This window comes from Zalophus californianus, chromosome 16, assembly GCF_009762305.2.
Source record: "Zalophus californianus isolate mZalCal1 chromosome 16, mZalCal1.pri.v2, whole genome shotgun sequence".
Taxonomy (NCBI): domain Eukaryota; kingdom Metazoa; phylum Chordata; class Mammalia; order Carnivora; family Otariidae; genus Zalophus; species Zalophus californianus.
Window position 1 is genome coordinate 56191011 of NC_045610.1, and position 20363 is coordinate 56211373.

The window sequence follows — 20363 nt, forward strand, 5'->3', positions numbered from 1 at the left end:
CTCCCTAGGAAAATGTGGTTAAGCAGAATTTTGCAAAGTAATTCAGGACTTCAAGGACTCGCAAGTCTCATACATACTGGAGGGAGCTGTCCAGGGACAAAAGAGAAGCTGCACCAGCGCCGCAGGACTTCACCCCTGCAAACGCAGGAGGAGAGCTGAGCTGCGCGGTATGACGGGGATGCTCTTTCACTGAGAATCAGAAAGGGTGATCTCCCGGGACCGCAATGCCCTGGGGACGCAGTCGGACGCTGAGCCTCCGAAGTCCGGGAGCTGAACCAGATATGCACAGACCACCAGTGAGACTGAAATCTTGAGTCTGTGCCAGCACCTTGGAGTCACAAGACAGGGGATTCCGAGCGGACGGGATCTCAGAACTCGGGTCCCAGGCGCAGAGGGACAGTATCGCTCGCTGTTCCTGGTGCTGAAACGCCGCGGTTGCGGAGGGGAGGGGCTGCCTGCCCGCCCACCCCCACCCCGGACCACGTCCTAGGTACCGCGCCGCCACAGCCGCGGGAGCTGTCCAGTGCTGAACCCGGATGAGGCCCGGCCCGCGGGGCTAGACCCGAGCTTGCCGCACCTAGCGAACCCTGGACCAAGCTTCTGGGAGCGCTGACGCAGAAGGCTGGGAAGGCGAGAAGCAGTGGGCTCCACGCCGGGCATGGACCAGCAGAGACTGGACTCCTACCAGTGGGGAGCTAGCCGTGACTTCAATGAGCACGTCCTACATAAGGTAAGAATCTCCTGCAGTCCCCTGCCCCCATCCCAACGCTGGGAGAGGGCGCCGTCAACAGTTCTCTCCGCTCCCCTGACTTGGCTTCGGGACTTAAAGAGAAACTAGCCCATATCTGTGAGCCTGTGAACGCTTTCTGTTTGAACCTGTTTGCGGTTCAAAACAGATATGCGTAAACACTGGGGGAGGGGCCGACGCCAGAGACTCAGATTACCAGGAGCTCCATTCAATTCTTTTAAATCACCTGTGTCCCGTTCTCACTCATTTCCTCCTGCCTCTCACCCATTTGAACTCTTGTGTCCCCTGAGCACCCTGTCCGTCCGTGACCCTTCTGGAAGGCCGTTTGTCCTCTCACCCGTGCCTCCCAAGCTCCGGCCCTGTCAGGTCTGGCCGTTGTGGTGAAAGACCTGAATTCCAGGGTGAAATTAGACATAGAAATGATCTACAGCAGAAACAAACCGTTATTTTCAAATTAGACTGCCTCCTGGCTCCAGAAAGCTGCCCTCCAGCCACCCGAAGGTGTTTGCTTATTTCAAAGCTCTAACTCATCCCTAGCTTCCCTCATTCAAATTTCTTATGCAACTCAATTCTCAATAATGTAGGTTTCCTCTTGCAGTGATTGTTGGGGAAAAGTAGCAGCCTCTCTCTAGGCAAGTCTTTTAATCCAAAATCCATCACTTCAAAAGAATCAGAGCCTTATATTTCCCATAAGAAGTCATGGATTGCTCCTCATCCCTTGCTTTGCCCTCCTCATTGAGCCCTTATATATCCTACTTTGCTAATACCAATTTATCTGTTAGTCCCCTGAAAAGCTTTACATGGTCCTATACTTGGAGATTATTTAAATAAAAATATCACTCTAAAAATTCCATGAATGTGGGGCACCTGGCTTGTTAAGTTGGAAAAGCATGTGACTCTTGATCTCAGGGTCCTGAATTCGAGGCCCTTGTTGGGCATAAAGATTACTTAAATAAATAAATAAAATTTTAAATAAATAATAAAAATCCCATGAATGCAATCTCTTAAATAATCCAATTCACCCTCTTCCCTATTACACAGTTTATATTTGAGGAAACTAAAGTCCAAAGAGGGGAAGTGACTTGTCTAAGAAAACAAGGTAGTAAATGGCATAGCTGGTACTAAAAGCCTGGAATTCTGACTCCAAGTCTAATAACATTTTTCTCACAAGTGTGGTCGAGAGGCCAGCAGCACTGGCATTACCTGAGAGCTTGTTAAAAATGTGAGGGCACCTGGGTGGTGTAGTTGGTTAAGCGACCAACTCTTGGTTTCAGCTCAGGTCGTGATCTCAATGTCTGTCATGAGATCAAGCCCCGCCTGAGACTCTCTCTCCCTCTGCCCCTCCCACTCATGCTCTCTCTTTCTCTTTAAAATAGATAAATAATGGGTATTAAAGAGGGCACATATTGCACGTATTGCATGGAGCACTGGGTGTTATATGCAAACAATGAATCATGGAACACTACATCAAAAATTAATGATGTACTGTATGGTGACTAACATAACATAATAAATAAATAAATAAATAAAATAGATAAATAAATTTTTTAATGTGAAATCTCAGGCCCCACCCCAGACCTACTGAATCTGAATTTGTATTTTAAAACGATCCCTAGGAAATAAGTATGCACAATAAAGTTTCAGACACATGGGCCTGCGCCACACTGGCTATTTCTGACGCAAATGAAGGAAAATCAACTACTAACAGAAGTGCGTTTGTATGAATGGATAAAGAAGATGTAGTATATACACACAATGGAATATTATGCAGCCATAAAAAGGAATGAGATCTTGCCATTTGCAATGACATGGATGGAACTGGAGGGTGTTCTGCTGAGTGAAATAAGTCAATCAGAGAAAGACATGTATCATATGACCTCGCTGATATGAGGAATTTTTAACCTCAAGAAACAAACTGAGGGTTGCTGGAGTGGTGGGGGGTGGGAGGGATGGGGTGGCTGGGTGACAGACATTGGGGAGGGTATGTGCTATGGTGAGCGCTGTGAATTGTGCAAGACTGTTGAATCACAGATCAGTACTTCTGAAACAAATAATGCAATATATGTTAAGAAAAAAAAAGAAGAAGAAGAAGATAGCAGGAGGGGAAGAATGAAGGGGAGTAAGTCAGAGGGGGAGACGAACCATGAGAGACGATGGACTCTGAAAAACAAACTGAGGTTTCTAGAGCAGAGAGGGGTGGGGGGATGGGTTAGCCTGGTGATGGGTATTAAAGAGGGCCCATTCTGCATGGAGCACTGGGTGTTATGCACAAACACTGAATCATGGAACACTAGATCAAAAACTAATGATGTATGGTGATTAACATAACAATAAAAAATTAAAACAAAAAAAAAGTGCGTCTGTAAATTTAAATAGTCCATGTGACTTCTCCAGGTCCCTGAACCCCTGAGGTATAGAGAAAAAGAGAAATTTATAACAACTGTCCCAGCCAGGAAGTTTTAAAATGGTTGCAGTTTGAAGTAAACTAGAATAAGATCTGTGTTCTTGGAGGTTGTGAATCTAGACCCAGTAGAAACTGCATACAAGCTAAGGAACATAATTACAAATCAGTTACAAAATCATCCTGGTAATTAGATATTTGGTTCTCTCCAAGTTTAAGCTATCTTATAAAGATGTAAATATTCATTTTGGCACTTTAAGATTTGGAGGTCAAAGTTTTCAAATTATTGATAAGTGTGGTCTTTCCCACCTCAGTGACCCACATATGAAATATAGGATGTAGCCCACAAAAACTTCATTTCCTTTGGGTTTATTTATCACCAAATTGGGAGAGAGCCTGTTTCGACAACTTTCAATATATTTGAAGACAAATGTCTACTTACTACTAGTGAATGCTCGGTTTCCTCAGCTTGGTTGTGAGCATCTTGAGAGCCGAAGCTGGACTTAAACCTTCTGTGGTTCCCAAGAGAGTAACATGTATAGAGAACTTTCTTTTTCAAGTAATGTTGATCACTTCCTCCTAATATTATTTTATTATTGTGAATGACTTTTTAATGTGATCCACCTAAGAACCTTTATGTAAAGGGGTAGAGTATCAACATATTTGTATTATTTTTAAGTTTGCTATATAATAGAATCCAAGAAATTCTTGTTGATTCATTTGAACATATTGGCCATGGAAGCAGGACTTCCCTCCAACATTCATTGCTGGGAAGGATGATCTTTTAGATCAACTTTTTATTGAAGTATAACCACAAGAAAACCCCAAATCATGTATGTACACCTTGCTGGATTGTCACAAAGTAAGCACCTCTATGCAACCCTGCCAAAATAAAGAGATAATCTTGCCAGGCTTCCCAGGAACGCCCCACACACCCCTTTCCACATACTCCCCCCTGCTCCTCCCCAGATGTTACCTTTATAGAGGAGGGTGTATCATTTAATGTTTTGACAGGGCTGCCAGATTTTATGTAGGATAGTTTTAGGAACTTGCTAAGGATGAGACATTGCTGTATGGTGGATAGAAACCCCAGGCAGAGAATCAGACATAACTTGATTGATATAACCTTGAATGACATCTACGAGCCTTCTTTTCTTATCTATAAAATAAGAATAATATTATCTGGCTTATCTTTTGAGGAAAGATGTTAGATGATATAATGTAAATATGTAGATGTAAATATGTGTTTCTCTGGCATATAGGAAGCATTTAATAAATGGTGGTTATTAGGGTACATATCTCAGGCTTCAGAGCAACTTCAATAGGTGTCACATTGAGCGTCACTTAAAATAATGAATTCTTGTGAGAAGAACAGCAGCTCCATACACAGACACACATACTTACACACACACATTCTTCACAGGCACAATCCCATGGGATTAAGCTCACACACCCACCATCAAGACTTCCATGTGAACACCCCAACTCTGATTTCCTAAGTTGAATATTTCCTTTCTCTGGGAGGTGAAACATGGGACCCAATAAAACTTCTTATTAAAATTCACTTATATGAAAAGCATATGCCAAATATCATCAGCTTTGGATGGCATTAGCACTTTAGCTAGTCCCAAGAGTTAGAGGGTGACCCAAATGAGCCTGAGTAACTCTTAGCATATTCCTGGAGTGTGGGCTGGAAGCTGGGAACTGCTTGGAAACACTGAGTTCATCCGTCACATGCTTGGAGTTTTTAAATAGAGTTGCTGTTGTTCTCACAAATCTGAATATTTGATGCAACTAAATAATTTAAAATATGTGAACAACCTTGCTGCTCTTTTGCTGAGAGAACTCCTAGCCCTCTCTTGCTACCAGTATAGTCTTGACAGCCATCAAGGGCAGCGGTGTGACCTAGAAGCTCAGGAACAGCCCACAGACTGGATTCTTACAGTGCCAGGGCCTGACCATAAACTCTAGGAAAAAGGAAGCATGGAATTTTGCCCCAGATGCTAGTGAATCAGGACAGAGACTTCAGTTCAAGAGCTTACTTCCTGATTCACCATCACCAGCACTCTGATGCACACCCACATGCCGGTGTTGTTCCAAGAGAGGCAAATAATTACTAAACCAAAGTCACTCTCCTCTCTAGCGTCTCAGAAAGACAATTGACCAGGGGGCAGAAAGATGTGGTCTGTCCATCCATTCATCCAGGGCTTGGTTCTTGTAGGGAAAAATTTGAATTATCAAGGTCTCTGTATTACAAGGGATTTCCATTCCCTCTGACTCTGCTCTAACACCTCTTCTACCTAAGTAGGAAAGGCAAGAGGTCATCTCTAGTACCTACCTCTTCACTTGCACTGTTCCTTCACCTCCCTGTCTATGGCTCATCCTGTGATTTCCACACCCCTAAGTGGTCCACGCACCTTATCTATTCATTCAGCAAACATGTATTGAGCACGCCCAAAGCATAAGAAACTATGCTGGATATTTTAGAGAAAACACATGCACACGCACAAACTGTTCCCACTTTCAATAAGCTTGTGGCTATAAGACATGCACATATATTGCTATAATACTGTGTAGAGTCTCAGATGTGCCCTAAGAAAGATACAGGAAGATACAGAGGGATAACCCAGGAAGAAACCTCTGAAAAGTTTACTTCTAATCTCAATTTGAAATGGCCTCCGATTAAGAGTTAATATCTAAGAAAGCCGGAGTTCCACACACCAGCCAGCCTAGCTCTCCCACTGGGTCATCGCCCACTAATCCTGGAGAAAGTTCTGGATTCAGCAGCATTTTACCTCCCTGCCAGAAAATTTTACCAAGGAAAGAGCCATCCCTTCAAAAGGCCATACCCACTATTCTATCTCCCTCTACTATTCTTTATCCCTCGGGAACTTTTTTTTTTCCAATTAAACAATGTTCATGGAACACAAATTTGTGGTAAAAGAATCCAATTCCACAGGGAAACCTGTACCCTATAGGTGAAGAGATTTTACTTTCAAGTGAGTTCATCATACCTCAATAAAGCAGTGTCAGATTTTTGTTTTTTTTTTTTTAAAGAAAAAATATGGGGCTCCTGGGTGGCTCAGATGGTTAAGCATCTGCCTTTGGCTCAGGTCATCATCCCAGGGTCCTGGGATTGAGCCCCATGTCGGGCTCCCAGCTCAGCGGGGAGTCTGCTTCTCCCTCTCCCTCTGCCTCTCCCCCTGCTTGTGCTCTCTCCCTCTCTCTCTCTCAAATGAAATAAATAAAATCTTTTAAAAAGAAAAAATATGTAAAACCAGACTGAGAGCATTAGCTCCAGTACTGCCAGATTTCCATCCTCAGCTCAGGAACAAACAAAAAAGCCAGGAAACATTAGCTGCCCACTGTCGAATGTTTCCATTTGCTTGTTTTCCTTTCTTGCCTGCTCTGGAGGTTTTCAGATAAATAAATGAAGTGTGTGTTAACGTCACTGAGGATCTCAGGCCATCTGGGACTCCTTTGATTGATCTGTCCGTCCTGCCCAGATCCCAGAGCAGGCAGCTGGCTTGGGGAGTGGTGCTGGTTGGTTGTCTTGGGTAACCTTAGCAGGAAATGAAGGTGACCTGGTGTAACATCTCAAAGCTCGTTTTCCAAACTCTTCAGGCTTTCCTCCCCAAGCACTCATCCCTCTAATTTGGAGTTCCTGGGTCTTTGGGGAGAAAATATCTGAGACTCACTAATGTTAGTCCACTAATATTTCCTCCTATAAGCTGTTTTGGGGAATGGCTTTGACTTCCTTCATTTCAAGGGCAGGAAACCCAGCTTTGCTGGAAGTAAACAGACAGAGGTGAGCACCAGGCTAGGGAACAGTTAAATGGAAAATTTGAAGTGGCTCTAACCTTCTCCCAGTGTGCTCCTTGCTTCCAGCCTCCCCTTCTCAGGCAAGAGAAGCAGTCCCTGGAGATGGCAAGCGAGAATGGAGCCCACAGCTCCTTTGCCAACTCGCAGAGCACTCAGGCAATGCACTTCCCTAGTTGGGAGCAGCCCTGGACCATCGTCGCACCAGACAACCAGAGGAGGTTTTCTGGGGCCAAGTGAGAGAGCTCTAAGCCAGCAGCAAACAACAGATCTGGAAATGTTACACCCTCACTGACCCTACCAGTCAAAACCTCCCCAGATCTCACCCTACTCCTCAAGGTAGCAAGGGCCCATGAAAATAATTGTTAAAACAGGCAGAGCTCAAGAATCCCCTAGCAGATAATTCCTGTTTCACTGACCTTGATGCCAAAGTCTGCTCCCTCCTTTCTTATTTGTATTTCTGCTTATTAGCAGACAGTTTTGACCCATCCACATGAGGGTGTTATTTAATACTTTGTGCTTCTGCAAACGGCTTACTTTTTTAAGATTTATTTATTTATTTTAGAGAGAGAGAGAGAACAGGGGAGAAACAGAGGGAGAGAATCTCAAGCCGACTCTGCGCTGAGTGTGGAGCCTGATGCGGGCGGGGTTTAATCCCACGACCTTGAGATTATGTCCTAAACTGAAACTAAGAGTCAGGTGCTTAACCCATTGAGCCACCCAGGCGCCCCTGGAATGGCCCACTTTTAGGTGTCTTGAACCACTAGTCCTCCGCCCTTGGCTGCCACATACACACACCTCCTCTCGCAAGCTATAGGCAGAGCCAGTGATAATGTGTTCTTGGTCTCTATCCCTCCTTATCTTTTGTTGTTAAGGGCCTTTTAAAGGCAAAGCAAACCTTTCTCCAACTCCTTCTCCTCCTCTTCCTCCCTCTGCCATTTGAGTTTTGCATCCACACCACTCCCAGAAAGCCTGCTTACTAAAATGCATATCTGTCTGTCCTGTATCAGAGCAGGGACTTCAGGAACTGGTAGACCCTGCTTCTTCCAGCCTCTCCCAACTTCACACAGAGAAGCCCTTAACCTTCAGAAGGAATGGCGTTGCTGGTAAAGACTTAGCCCCGATGAGGCAGAGCTCCCTCCAGCCCCCCTCTGTGGGGGGCAGTCTTCACCCAGATTCTTCCCCGTTCTCCTGGTCCCCTTCTCAGGTTTTATAAGGTTGTGAACTGAGAAGTATAAAATCATCTCTGTGTTGTAATCTAGAGGGACCCAGTGAGACTAATAATTATTAGTAATAAATGATAAAAATTAACACATGGTTCATCAGTGGAGTATTTTACAGTTTACAAAATAATTTAATATATGCTGTGACACTTAACACTTACCACATGCTTTTTCCAGGAGATGTTATTATTCATTTCATATTATAAATAGGGAATGGAGGCCAGATGGAAAAAAATTAAATTACTTGCTCAAGGTCACAGCAGGTAGTTATTGTGGGAATTTAAATAATAGCAGCACACCCCTAAAAGCACTTATGTGCCAGGCACTGTTCTGAGCCTTTACATCATCCAATCCTACAACAACCCTATTTTAATCTCATTTTATTTTTTTAAGATTTTATTTATTTATTTGAGAGAGAGAATGAGATAGAGAGCATGAGAGGGGGGAGGGTCAGAGGGAGAAGCACACTCCCCGCTGAGCAGGGATCCCGATGGGGGGCTCAATCTCGGGACTCCAGGATCATGACCTGAGCTGAAGGCAGTCGCTTAACCAACTGAGCCACCCAGGCGCCCTTTTAATCTCATTTTAAAGATGAGTAAACGAGGGGCGCCTGGGGGGCTCAGTCAGTTAAGGAGCCGACTCTTGATTTCAACTCAGGTCATGATCTCAGGGTTGTGAGATCCAGCCCTGCGTCGGGCTCTGTGCTCAGAGCAGAGTCTGCTTGAGATTTTCTCTCTCTCTCTCAAATAAATAAATAAAATCTTTTGGGGGTGCATGGGTGGCTCAGTTGTTAAGCATCTGCCTTCAGCTCGGGTCATGATTCAGGGTCCTGGAATCAAGCCCCACGTCAGACTCCCTGCTCTGCGGGAAGTCTGCTTCTCCCTCTCCCTCTCCCCCTGCTTGTGTTCCCTCTCTCACTGTCTCTCTCTCTCTGTCAAATAAATAAGTAAAATCTTTTTTAAAATAAATAAATAAATAAATAAATAAAATCTTTTTACAAAGAAAAAAATGAGTAAACAAGCCACAGAAACATTAAGAAACTTACCTGAGGTCACCCAGCTAATAAGTGGCAGAGCCCAGACTCCAACCCCAGAGAGCTGGAGATCCAATGGGGCAGGGTCAGGAGAAGGCAAAGAGCTTTGCCAAGGGGATCACATGGCCAAGGGGGTGGGGGTTAAAGCAGTCACATGTAGGGTGTCAACAGCAGTCCAGTGTAGCCCCCAGCTCTGTAGGACTAGTGCCTGGTTTTGCTCACTCACGCAAGAGTAGATCCATCTCTCCAGGCACGCTCATGTTAATCAAACTCACAAGACTGATATATTGCTCAAGATGCCAAACCACATTATAATCAGGGGATTGTTTGCTAAGCATGAAATCCAGAAAAAGAGAGACTTGGGGGATTCAGCTGTCTAATGAAACCAGGCCAATGTGATGTGATGGTTGGCTACACTATGAGCACAGCTTGGATGTGCAACTCCTATAGCTGTTCCTTCCACCTCAGGGCCTCTCTACACTGACCCTTGCCTCTCCGGCTATACTTAACCCTAGTGTCAGGGGAAGGAGGTGTGCTCTTCTCTCCAGATCTCATTTCCTGCCCTCCTTTAGGAACCACTTGCCTTTGAGCTTGAGAATGCCCAGGACTTGACCTGATTGGGAGAGAGAGGGGGTGGGGATGCTCCCTCTTCAGGAGACTCCATCAGACGCACCGACATTTGCCATCTTATATCTCTGCCTCCATTTCGCTCAGTGCCCTTGTCAGGGCCTTAGGGATTTGGGTTTCAGGGGAGAGAACTATGAAAGAAGAAAAAGGTGATTGGGGCCATTTCTTCATATCCCACCACCACCCCATCCCATGTGCCCTCCTTGAAACTGGATGTCGCTAGTTGAGAATCTTGAGAATGAATTCAGCATTGTGTGTTCCTAAACACCTGGGAACAGGGCCCATTCCCTACCCCCAAGGAACTGAGTGTGGCAGGCTAGGCGGGTCCCTGGGCAGGCATGGAGACGACTCAGGCCACATCTGACCTTAGCCCAATATGACACATGAACTTCAGTGTCTATGATGACGTCTTAAAGGTCATAGGAAGTGGGAAGTGGGCCCTTGGGAACCAGGTCAAATGTTCGCAGCACCCTCAGGCTACCAAGTTCTGAGTCCTGATTCAGGGACTGATCTGAAGGGCTGCAAAATCTACAGCTCCAGGAGAGGGTCCCAGCGCTGAAGGTCAGAATGGCTCTGGGCCCCCAAGGTAGGAATTCCTCCAAGTCCGTGTCCAAGACAAGGAGGAGTTCTCCGGTGTACTTCTGAGAAGTGCCTGGAGTAAAGATCCATGGTCCAAGCTTGGCAGAGTTGGGTAAGTAGAAGCAAAACTGGCACCCCCTCCCTGAACATCTCCAAAGATCTGAGATGATAAAAATCCAAACCCAAAAATGCCAGGGTTCTGACCTCTGGGGATGACAGGTTGGCCGATAAAGAGCGGCTTGGGAAAGACAGAGGCAAGGGGCCAGGTGAGCTCTGCAGTCATGCCCTCAAGAACCCTCACTCCCCCATGCCCAAAAAGCCAGGTCTCCTCCAGACATCATAGTGCAACACCACAAACACATGAGAAGACTGCACAGAGTAGTCCCTGACCACCAACTGTCTGGCCCACCCCCTGCCCTGTCCTCCCCTGCCCTGTCCATCCCCTGCCCTGTTCACCCTCTGCCTGCTCACTGGTTTGCTTGGAGCCGGAGGCAGCTCATTAGCTAAAGAAGAGAAGGAACTTGGGGTGTCAAAAAAAACTAGGCTTTTATCCTGGCTAGGCCTCTCGCCAACTGTACTTCCTTGGTCATTCCATTCAAACAGCCCTTTACAGTTTGCAGAGCACTTGCATATAAGCTGTCTTGTCTGATTTCCACAGCACAGCGTAAGCAGCCCAGGCATCACTGTTGCCACTGAAAGGGGAACTCTCATGGTCAGAACCCTTTTGGTTGCCAGTGACAAAACCCAAGTCAAACCATCTAAACAAAAAAAGAAAATCCATTGGCTCATGTAACTGAGAAGCCTGGGGATGCTGTTCAGTTGGATCCAGGGATTCAAACAATGGCATCTGTCTCTCTCTGTCTGTCAACATTCTTCCCTCTAATTCAGCTTTTTTCACAGGAAGGCCTCACCTCATGGGGTCACATGACTGCCAGCAGGTCCAGGTCACAGCCCCAGGGCTGCTAGTTTCCACTAAAGTCCTAGATCTAATGCTTATTGGACAGAAATGAGTTATGTGCCCACCCCTGGAGGAGGAGTCAGTCCCACCTAAGCCCTATCGGCCACGACTGGAAGAGTGTTTTCCAAGGAAAATGAGGGTGTGTTAGCTGTAGGCTAGTCATGCAAAAACAAGAGGACCCCATGGTAATCCCAGGGGAAGCTGGGTCCCAATTTTTTTTTTTTAAGTAGGCTCGCCTCCACCTGGGCTGAGATCAAGAGTCAGTCGCTCAACCAAATGAGCCATCCAGGTGCCCCCCGTTTTTTTTTTCTTTTTTCAATATTTTTAAATCTTTAATGAGAAGTGACTGAAAAAGAACTGAACTGAACTTGTCCCTCTCCCACTGAAACTGGGCTAGTTGTGTCCCATACATGGTGTCATTTAAGACTGGATACCCAGACTTAGATTATTAATAGCCAGACTTAGGTAATGAACTGATGTCACCCTATAAAGCTTATTGGGACTGTGGAGCCAGACCTCACCCTATGGGTGGGAGTAGACTTTCCTGTAGAGGAAACAGATGACCCAACTTTCAGCCATCCCAGAAGGAGGTCAGTGTGGGGGCAGCAGATGAGGTCACAGGAGGTGAGGCTCAGGTTGGAATGAGGGGCTAGCTCTTCCCTTGGTTTTGGGACCAGGGTCAGTTGGTATGAAGACACCCGAATTTTTCCAGTGAGGGTGAGGCACAAGCAGCCTATGGCCACATGAAGGCAGATGAGAATTGGGATGGGAGACTCCCAAGTAAGTCCAGCTTCGTGGGTGGACAGTCACATGGGGCGCCACCTTTGGAAGGGTCCTACAATTGCTTTAATGCCCTGCTGTCACTATCTTGAGATCTTCTCAATATTTTTGTACAAAGAGTCCCATATTTTCATTTTGTGCTGGACCCCAAACTGTGTAACTGTTGCTGCTGTCAAATAAGAACCCCTAGAGGATCCGGGCACTTAGGTGGCTCAGTCGGTTGGGTGTCCGACTCTTGATTTCGGCTCAGGTCTCCATCTCAGGGTTGTGAGTTCGAGCCCCAAGTTGGGCTCCATGCTGGACATGGAGTCTACTTAAAAAAGAAAAAGAAAAGAAAAAAGAACCCCTGGCCGGGGGGGTCTGAACCCAGGTCTGGGCAGTAGTTCTGAGCAGAATGGCAAAGGAGTGATCAGTAGCTCCCCCCACCCAGGGCTGTCACTGTGTCACCAGTGGCTTTCACTGGCAAGGAATGGTTGTGCCCAGCACAAGAGCAATCTGCAGGGGTCATGGGCAGCAGGAAGCATGTCGTGGAAGGCAGATCAGAACACCCAAAGGTGGACAGGCAAGACCTCAGCCTCAGGGGTAGGTGCCTGCAACATTGGGCTGGGGAAGAAGTAAATGAGACTTGTATTTGTGACCTGAGCACTGGACAGTCAAGTTTTGTTGGCTAATACCTAATTAATAGAACCATTAATACCTAATTACAAAATTTGGGAAATACAAAACAAAAATTACCTGTGATGTCACTGTTTCAAAACCCCTATCTTAAATAAAAATGCAATTGCTTTCTAAAAATATATATACAGTTGACCCTTGAACAATATGGGTTTGAACTGCACGGGTCCACTTGTATGCAGATTTTTTTCAGTAAATATCATACAGTACAGTATGGTATTTCTCTTCCCTATGATTTTCTTAATAACATTTTCTTTTCTCTAGCTTACTTTATTGGAAGAAAACAGAATGGAATATATAACATGCAAAATTTGTGTTGATCAACTGTGCTATCAATAAGGCTTCCAGTCAACAGTAGACTAAGTAGTTAAGTTTTGGGGGAGTCAAAAGTTATATGTGGATTTTCGATTGCACAGGAGTCAACACTCCTAATCCCCCCTCCCACCGTTGTTCAGGGTGGGCTGTATATATTTATAACCACCTCACAGACATTTTGTCATCCACATTTCACCCTCATTATTTTTTTATTATTATGTTAATCACCATAGCACCCTCATTATTTTTAATGACTGCATAGTATCCCATTGTGTGAACACATGAAAATTCATTATAATTCTGAAATGTTGAAGCTTATCAAAAAGCACAGAGAATACCATAACAAAAAAAGAAATGCCCCTGTACCCACCACCCATATTTACTAAATGCTAGCATTTTGCTTTAAAAAAAGCCTTGAAGGAGCCTTCTATGGGGCATGTGAGTGGTAACTCCAAGGGACTTCTCAGAGATAGATGGGATCTGCTGGAGAGATATGGGCGCAAACCCAAGCTATTAGAAACTGGAAACCATAAGGTTACTGTGGTTGTTTTTGAAATCAAAGGCCAGAGGGTATGGCACTTCGGTGAAACTCTGTTATGCAGGAGTCAATGGATCCCGAGAGACATTTTGTGATCGTGATCGTCCAAGGCCACTCAGCAAGTAAATAAAAGACAGAACCCCACCCTAGGGCATCTGACCCCAAGTCCTGAACTCTTCCGAATTATCATGCTGACATGGCCCCCCCTGGAGCCCTGGGGATCTCAGGGAAAGCAAGGCTTGACCTGGAAACTGCCCCTTCTGATGCTGACTTCCCACAATTCTAGTGCAGCTCTGGTGACAATTTCAGCCTGGCCCGGGACACAGACTAAAGCAGAGCCAATGCCAGTGGGGGACATTCATTCGCAATGCAGATTCAAGACTCTGCCTCCAGAGCTGCCCAGATGCCATTGGAAAGCAGGCTTACTGCAGTGAGTCACCGTTAATTGGGTCTCAAGGGCAGAGGAGCCAAGCAATATTACCTCCTGGGGATTTGCCTCCATGAAACCCAACTGCAGGATAGCAACCCCTGGAAATAAAGCCTAGACTCAACTGACACCAACACCACTCCGGGGAAGACTCCCCTTCACTTTACCTCCGCTTCCTCTCTCTTCTGTTCTCATGTCTCACTGTGTTTTAAGAGAAAATACTTTACCTCTCCACTGCTCCTACTTTCACTTGCCAAAGATTTTTTTTAATTTTTTATTGTTATGTTAATCACCATACATTACTTGATGTAGTGTTCCATGATTCATTGCTTGTGCATAACACCCAGTGCTCCACGCAGACTGTGCCCTCTTTAATACCCATCACCAGGCTAACCCATCCCCCCACCCTCCTCCCCTCTAGAACCCTCAGTTTGTTTTTCAGAGTCCATCATCTCTCACGGTTCGTCTTCACTTGCCAAAGATTTTGGTGGAAGATCACAGGGTCTCTGGGGTTTAGTCCTTCTGCTTTTCTGTCTTATTATTAATCTTGCAGAGGCAGGGACGCCTGGGTGGCTCAGTCGGTCAAGCGGCTGCCTTCAGCCTGGGTGAGGATCCCAGGGTCCTGGGATCGAGTCCCACATCGGGCTCCTTGCTCAGCAGGGAGCCTGCTTCTCCCTCTCTCTCCCTCTGCTTGTGCCCTCTCTGTCAAATAAATAAAATGTTAAAAAAAAAAAAAAATCTTGCAGAGGCAGTGTGAAATTTTGAAATGAGGTCATTGTCTGAACTTGGCAACTCCTTCCAATGACCAGAAGGCTGGCACTAGGCAGTATGACTGAGACCAGGGGCTGTGACCTTTTGCTTCTTTATCACAGAAACCCTCACCATCCTTGACAGAGGGCAGCACTCTGTGTGGGAATTCCAGAAGAAAACTCTATGTGGCTGCTTTTCAAATGGCAAACCAATTGCCAGGTCCTGAAATAACACAAAGGCACAATTGGGCATTGGTTTCATTGAGGGAGAAAAATAATATTAAAATAAGAAGAGCTGCATAGACTTGTCAGTTTGGTACAGAATGCTCCGTAATGCAGACTAGCTTCGCTGATGACTTTGCTAATTAACATGAAGGCAAGGAGAGCGGGTCAAGGGCTGTGAGGGAACCCGAAGCTACTTTATGCAAACATATTCCTCCTTGGGAGAGAAAAAAGGAAAATAATGAGCTGTGTGCCTTTGGTAGCATTGGTAAAAACTCCATTTCTTCAGTAGGGTGGCAGTACATGGGTGTTTGTTTCATTATGTTTTATAACATATATATGCATTATATAGACTCATCAAATATTTTATAACTTAAAATGAAACAATAAGCTAAAAAAAGACAGGATTGGGGACATCTGGGTCTGCAACACAGAAGATAGGAAGGTGATGATGGGGAGGGATGTCAGAAGCTTCAGAAACTCCCCAGGATGGAATTTTATGCTGGAAACCTGTAGTAAACACCTCTCTTCTCTGCTGAAGTAGATGTTCTACCACACAAAGGTTTAGAATGTCTCTTCTCTATCTGTGACCCTTAGGAACAAAGTCTTACCCCTTCTTTAATTCTGAACCTGTCCTCAGAGATTCCTTCAGCAGAACTGAGTTCATCACCCTTTCTTGATGCAAGAACTGCACACCCTCAAGACAGGGCCATGTGACATCAAAAGGAATGAGATCTTGCCATTTGCAAAGACGTGGATGGAGGGTGTTACGCTGAGTGAAATAAGTCAATCAGAGAAAGACATGTATCATATGACCTCACTGACATGAGGAATTCTTAATCTCAGGAAACAAACTGAGGGTTGCTGGAGTCGGGGGGGGGTGGGAGGGATGGGGTGGCTGGGTGATAGACATTAGGGAGGGTATGTGCTATGGTGAGCACTGTGAATTGTGCAAGACTGTTGAATCACAGATCTGTACTTCTGAAACAAATAATACATTATATGTTTAAAAAAATTTTTTTAAATGAAAAAAAGAAGATAGCAGGAGGGGAAGAATGAAGAGGAGTAAATCGGAGGGGGAGACGAACCATGAGAGACGATGGACTCTGAAAAACAAACTGAGGGCTCTAGAGGGGAGGGGGGCGGGGGGATGTGTTAGCCTGGTGATGGGTATTAAAGAGGGCACGTTCTGCGTGGAGCACTGGGTGTTATACACAAACAATGAATCATGGAACACTACATCAAGAACTAATGATGTAATGTATGGTGATTAACATAACAATAAAAAATTAAAAAACAAAACAAAACAAAAGAGAAAACACACATATAAATAGAAAAAGAAAAAAAAGACAGGGCCATGTGAGTTTATAGTCATCATGGGCTAGTTTGGGGAAGGGCTTATGCTGGGCAGGGGGAATCTGACTGAAGAGGCCCTTTTCCCAACTGATGTAGGGCCATGGAGCCATCGTGAAGGACAACCTTAGTCAGCATCCAGATGAATATGATTACTAGACGCCTTTGGGGAACCCTAGGCCACACCATCTGGGATGTAGCAGAGAGAATCCATGTCCAGAGAACAGTGTGAATGAGATCAGTGGCTGCCAGTCCTTTGTCCACATGTGAGTACCATCCCTGGACAAAGTATCAATCAATTTGTAGGACATTACACACACACAGCCTACACCATATTGGCAGAAAGCTATCAACTATCCTTTCTTAGGAAACCTGCCTACTATTCTGGCTTGGGCATGCTCAAATGTCCTTTCTTTTATGAAATTAGGGTCATAACAAATGGTTTAGTAGAAACTTTCTTAACAAAACCTCTTAACAAATGTACCAGATTAGCCAACACTCTTCAAACTTTTGGTCAATCATACACACTAATTATAATTATGTCAATTAATCCATGTATAAACTAATCAATTAAAAGTGCAAACAAAAAGGATATTGACCAATGTCATAAGAGGGTAAACAAAAAAAGAATGATCATTTCTACAAAAACTAGATTGAATGCTTTGGAAAGACTCAATAAAATCATATCGTTAAAAAAAATTCTGTCAAAAAATTGCTAACCAAACTAGGAATGAGTGAGAGAACTGTAAAATATCAGGAGGAAAAAAAACATAAAAATGAAGAAAGGTTTTGCAATCTGATTGCTTCAAAAGTGTCTAGAATGTCTTGCTCCATGTCAGAGAAACTGAAACAAGACAATACAACGTGGGCGGTTTGTGCAGAAACAGCAATGAGCTCTTCCTTCAGCAGACCTGTAAGCAAAGAAAAGACTTAGGTCTACATCAGAACACTAGCAAATTACTACACATTTAGATATTTTGAGTAGAAAGAAGTCACTTAAATAAAGAATATACTTCTTTTACAGGTTCCTGATTTAAGCAACTTTTTCAATGATCTGACCAATTCTCAATTCCATTACATTGGAAAAGAATGCCCCTGCTTGGGTAAAAGAAAAGGCTGACCACAATAGCAATCCCTCCCAATCTAAAAAAGTACTGGTACATGATATCAACTATTCCAGCAGTCTGGCCTTTCCAAGGCTAAGTGGCTATGAACTCTATTTCCAAGTTATCAAGCAAAGATAGGTTTTCAGCCTCACTTCAGTCCAACATTTATCTCTTTCTTTTAAAGATTTTGTTTATTTATTTGAGAAAGAGAATGAAATAGAGAGAAGATGGGGGAGGGTCAGAGGGAGAAGCAGACTCCCTGCTGAGCAGGGAGCCTGATGCGGGACTTGATCCCGGGACTCCAGGACCATGACCTGAGCCGAAGGCAGTTGCTTAACCAACTGAAACACCCAGGCACCCATGTCCAACATTTATCTTAATCATGTATTTTGAAGATTACCAGCTCAGTATATTTCTCTCCCTCAGCTGACTCTCAAAAAGTCTCCATCTTTGGGGCACCTGAGTTGCTCAGTCGGTTAAGGGTCTGCCTTTGGGTTAGGTCATGATCCCAGGTCCTGGGATCGAGTCCCACATTGGGCTCTCTGCTTAGCAGAGAGCCTGCTTCTCCTCTGCCTGCCGCTATCCCCTGCTTGTGCTGTCTTGCTCCTTCTCTCTCTGTCAAATAAATAAATAAAATCTTTGGGGGAAAAAAAAAGAAGGCTCCATCTTCTGGGAGCCAGTAATATGCATACAGTTGTTAAAAGGAGACTGCTCCAACCCCACAATTTTCATAAGTGGGATCTTTAAATATTAATGATTTAAAAATCAAAGGAGGGAAACCCCAGCAACTTTAGACAAGCTATAAATAATTAGGCACTCAATCAGAGCTGAGTGGTTAAATATCTTGGAGTTTGTCAGAACAGAATGTGCTTTCCTAGAAACCAGAGAGCAAAATCCCACTTAGACCAGAGAACCATATCTGAACTTCCTCATTCTTTTTGCTTATTTTTTTTCTTCTTTAAATTTTTATTGTTATGTTAATCACCATACATCATTAGTTTTTGATGTAGTGTTCCAAGAGTCACTGTTTGTGCATAACAGCCAGTGCTCCACGCAGAACATGCCCTCCCTAATACCCATCACCAGGCTAACCCATCCCCCACCCCCCTCCCCTCTAGAACCCTCAGTTTGTCTGAACTTCCTCATTCTTAAGGTAAAGGTGCTAGTCTGACACCAATCATCTGCCTTAGCAAAATCTTTACGGAGTGGCCGGATATGGCTGAGACAACACCAAGATACCAATCTATAAACATTATGAAACAGTTTCCTTTCAAACTGCTTGTGTATGTTTGCCTCCCTTCCCCTGGCCTTGACTACTTCTCCCCAGCGCTCTCTAAATTTCAGTTCAAGCTTGAATAAATTGGGCTGGATGCAGGATGGATCCCTACAGTCATGACCCAAACCCGAAGAACCTGAATGCTTCCGGTGAAGACCACCAGTCAGAAATCTGCTCAGTCCAGCTGCAGAATGTAGAACGGACCGGACAGCTTTCACAACTGTCATGAGCTAGTCAACCTCACCTCTCAGGACAAGAAAAGGTCCTTTTTCAGACAGCCACCAATCCAGATGGCTGGAATTTTGGATAAAGACATTATCTCTAGTAACATATCCGGCAGACATCTTTTGGAAGCTTGAATAAGGCAATCAAAAGTGATCAGAGTGGATCTGTCTTTCTAAGTGGATTTATCTTTCCTCAGTTCAGCTAGGCTGCCAGAACCTTCCATTTCCAGCCCATATGTAACATCAAGATAAAGGCAGAATCAACCAGATTCCTCCAGCCAAACCAAACTGAGCTCAATTCTAGTCTTCCTTGTGTTTCTAGAGTTACATCAAAACTGTCAAGCCTCTAACTTCACTAGGTGTCTGTGATATATTACCAGAAAAAATGAATTCCTTACTATATAGAATAACCATGTACTTAGACGTTCTGTAAGACATCATACTGTCTTGATGATGACAGCTTTGTAATAGAGCTGGAAGTCCGGAATTGTGATGCCGCCAGCTTTGCTTTTTTTTTCAATATTCCTCTGGCTATTCATGGTCTCCTCTGGTTCCATACACATTTTACGATTATTTGTTCCATTTTTTGGAAAAGGTGGGTGGTATTTTGATGGGGATTGCATTGAATGTGTACATTGCTCTAGGTAGCACTGACTGCTTCACAATATTTGTTCTTCCAATCTATGAGCATGGAACGTTTTTCCATTTCTTTGTGTCTTCTTCAATTTCTTTCATGAGTATTTTATAGTTTTCTGAGTACAGATCCTTTGCCTCTTTGGTTAAATTTATTCCTAGGTATCTTATGATTTGGGGTGCAATTGCAAATGGGATCGACTCCTTGATTTGTCTCTCTTCTGTCTTGTTGTTGGTGTATAGGAATGCCACTGATTTTTGTGCATTGATTTTATATCCTGCTACTTTACTGAATTCCTGTATGAGTTCTAGCAGTTTTGGGGTGGAGTCTTTTGGGTTTTCCACATACAGTATCATATCATCTGCAAAGAGTGAGAGTTTGACTTCGTCTTTGCCGATTTGGATGCCTTTGATTTCTTTTTGTTGTCTGATTGCTGTGGCTAGGACTTCTAATACTCTGTTGAATAGCAGTGGTGAGAGTGGACATCCCTGCCGCGTTCCTGACCTTAGGGGAAAAGCTCTCAACTTTTCCCCATTGAGAATGATATTCGCTGTGGGTTTTTCATAGATGGCTTTTATGATATTGAGGTATGTACCCTCTATCCCTCTACTCTGAAGAGATTTGATCAAGAAAGGATGCTGTACTTTGTCAAATGCTTTTTCTGCATCTATTGAGA

The 20363-nt window shown here is 44.4% G+C and overlaps 1 protein-coding gene across 1 annotated transcript in view; it reads left to right on the plus strand.

Moving 5' to 3' along the window:
- Positions 1-540: 540 nt before the first annotated feature.
- Positions 541-20363, plus strand: part of RAB37 (RAB37, member RAS oncogene family) — a 63705-nt gene continuing 43882 nt past the window's right edge. The window contains exon 1 of the mRNA XM_035724582.1: positions 541-730. Coding sequence (XP_035580475.1) covers positions 659-730 — 72 coding nt within the window. The 5' untranslated portion in view covers positions 541-658. The remainder of the gene's footprint in view (positions 731-20363) is intronic.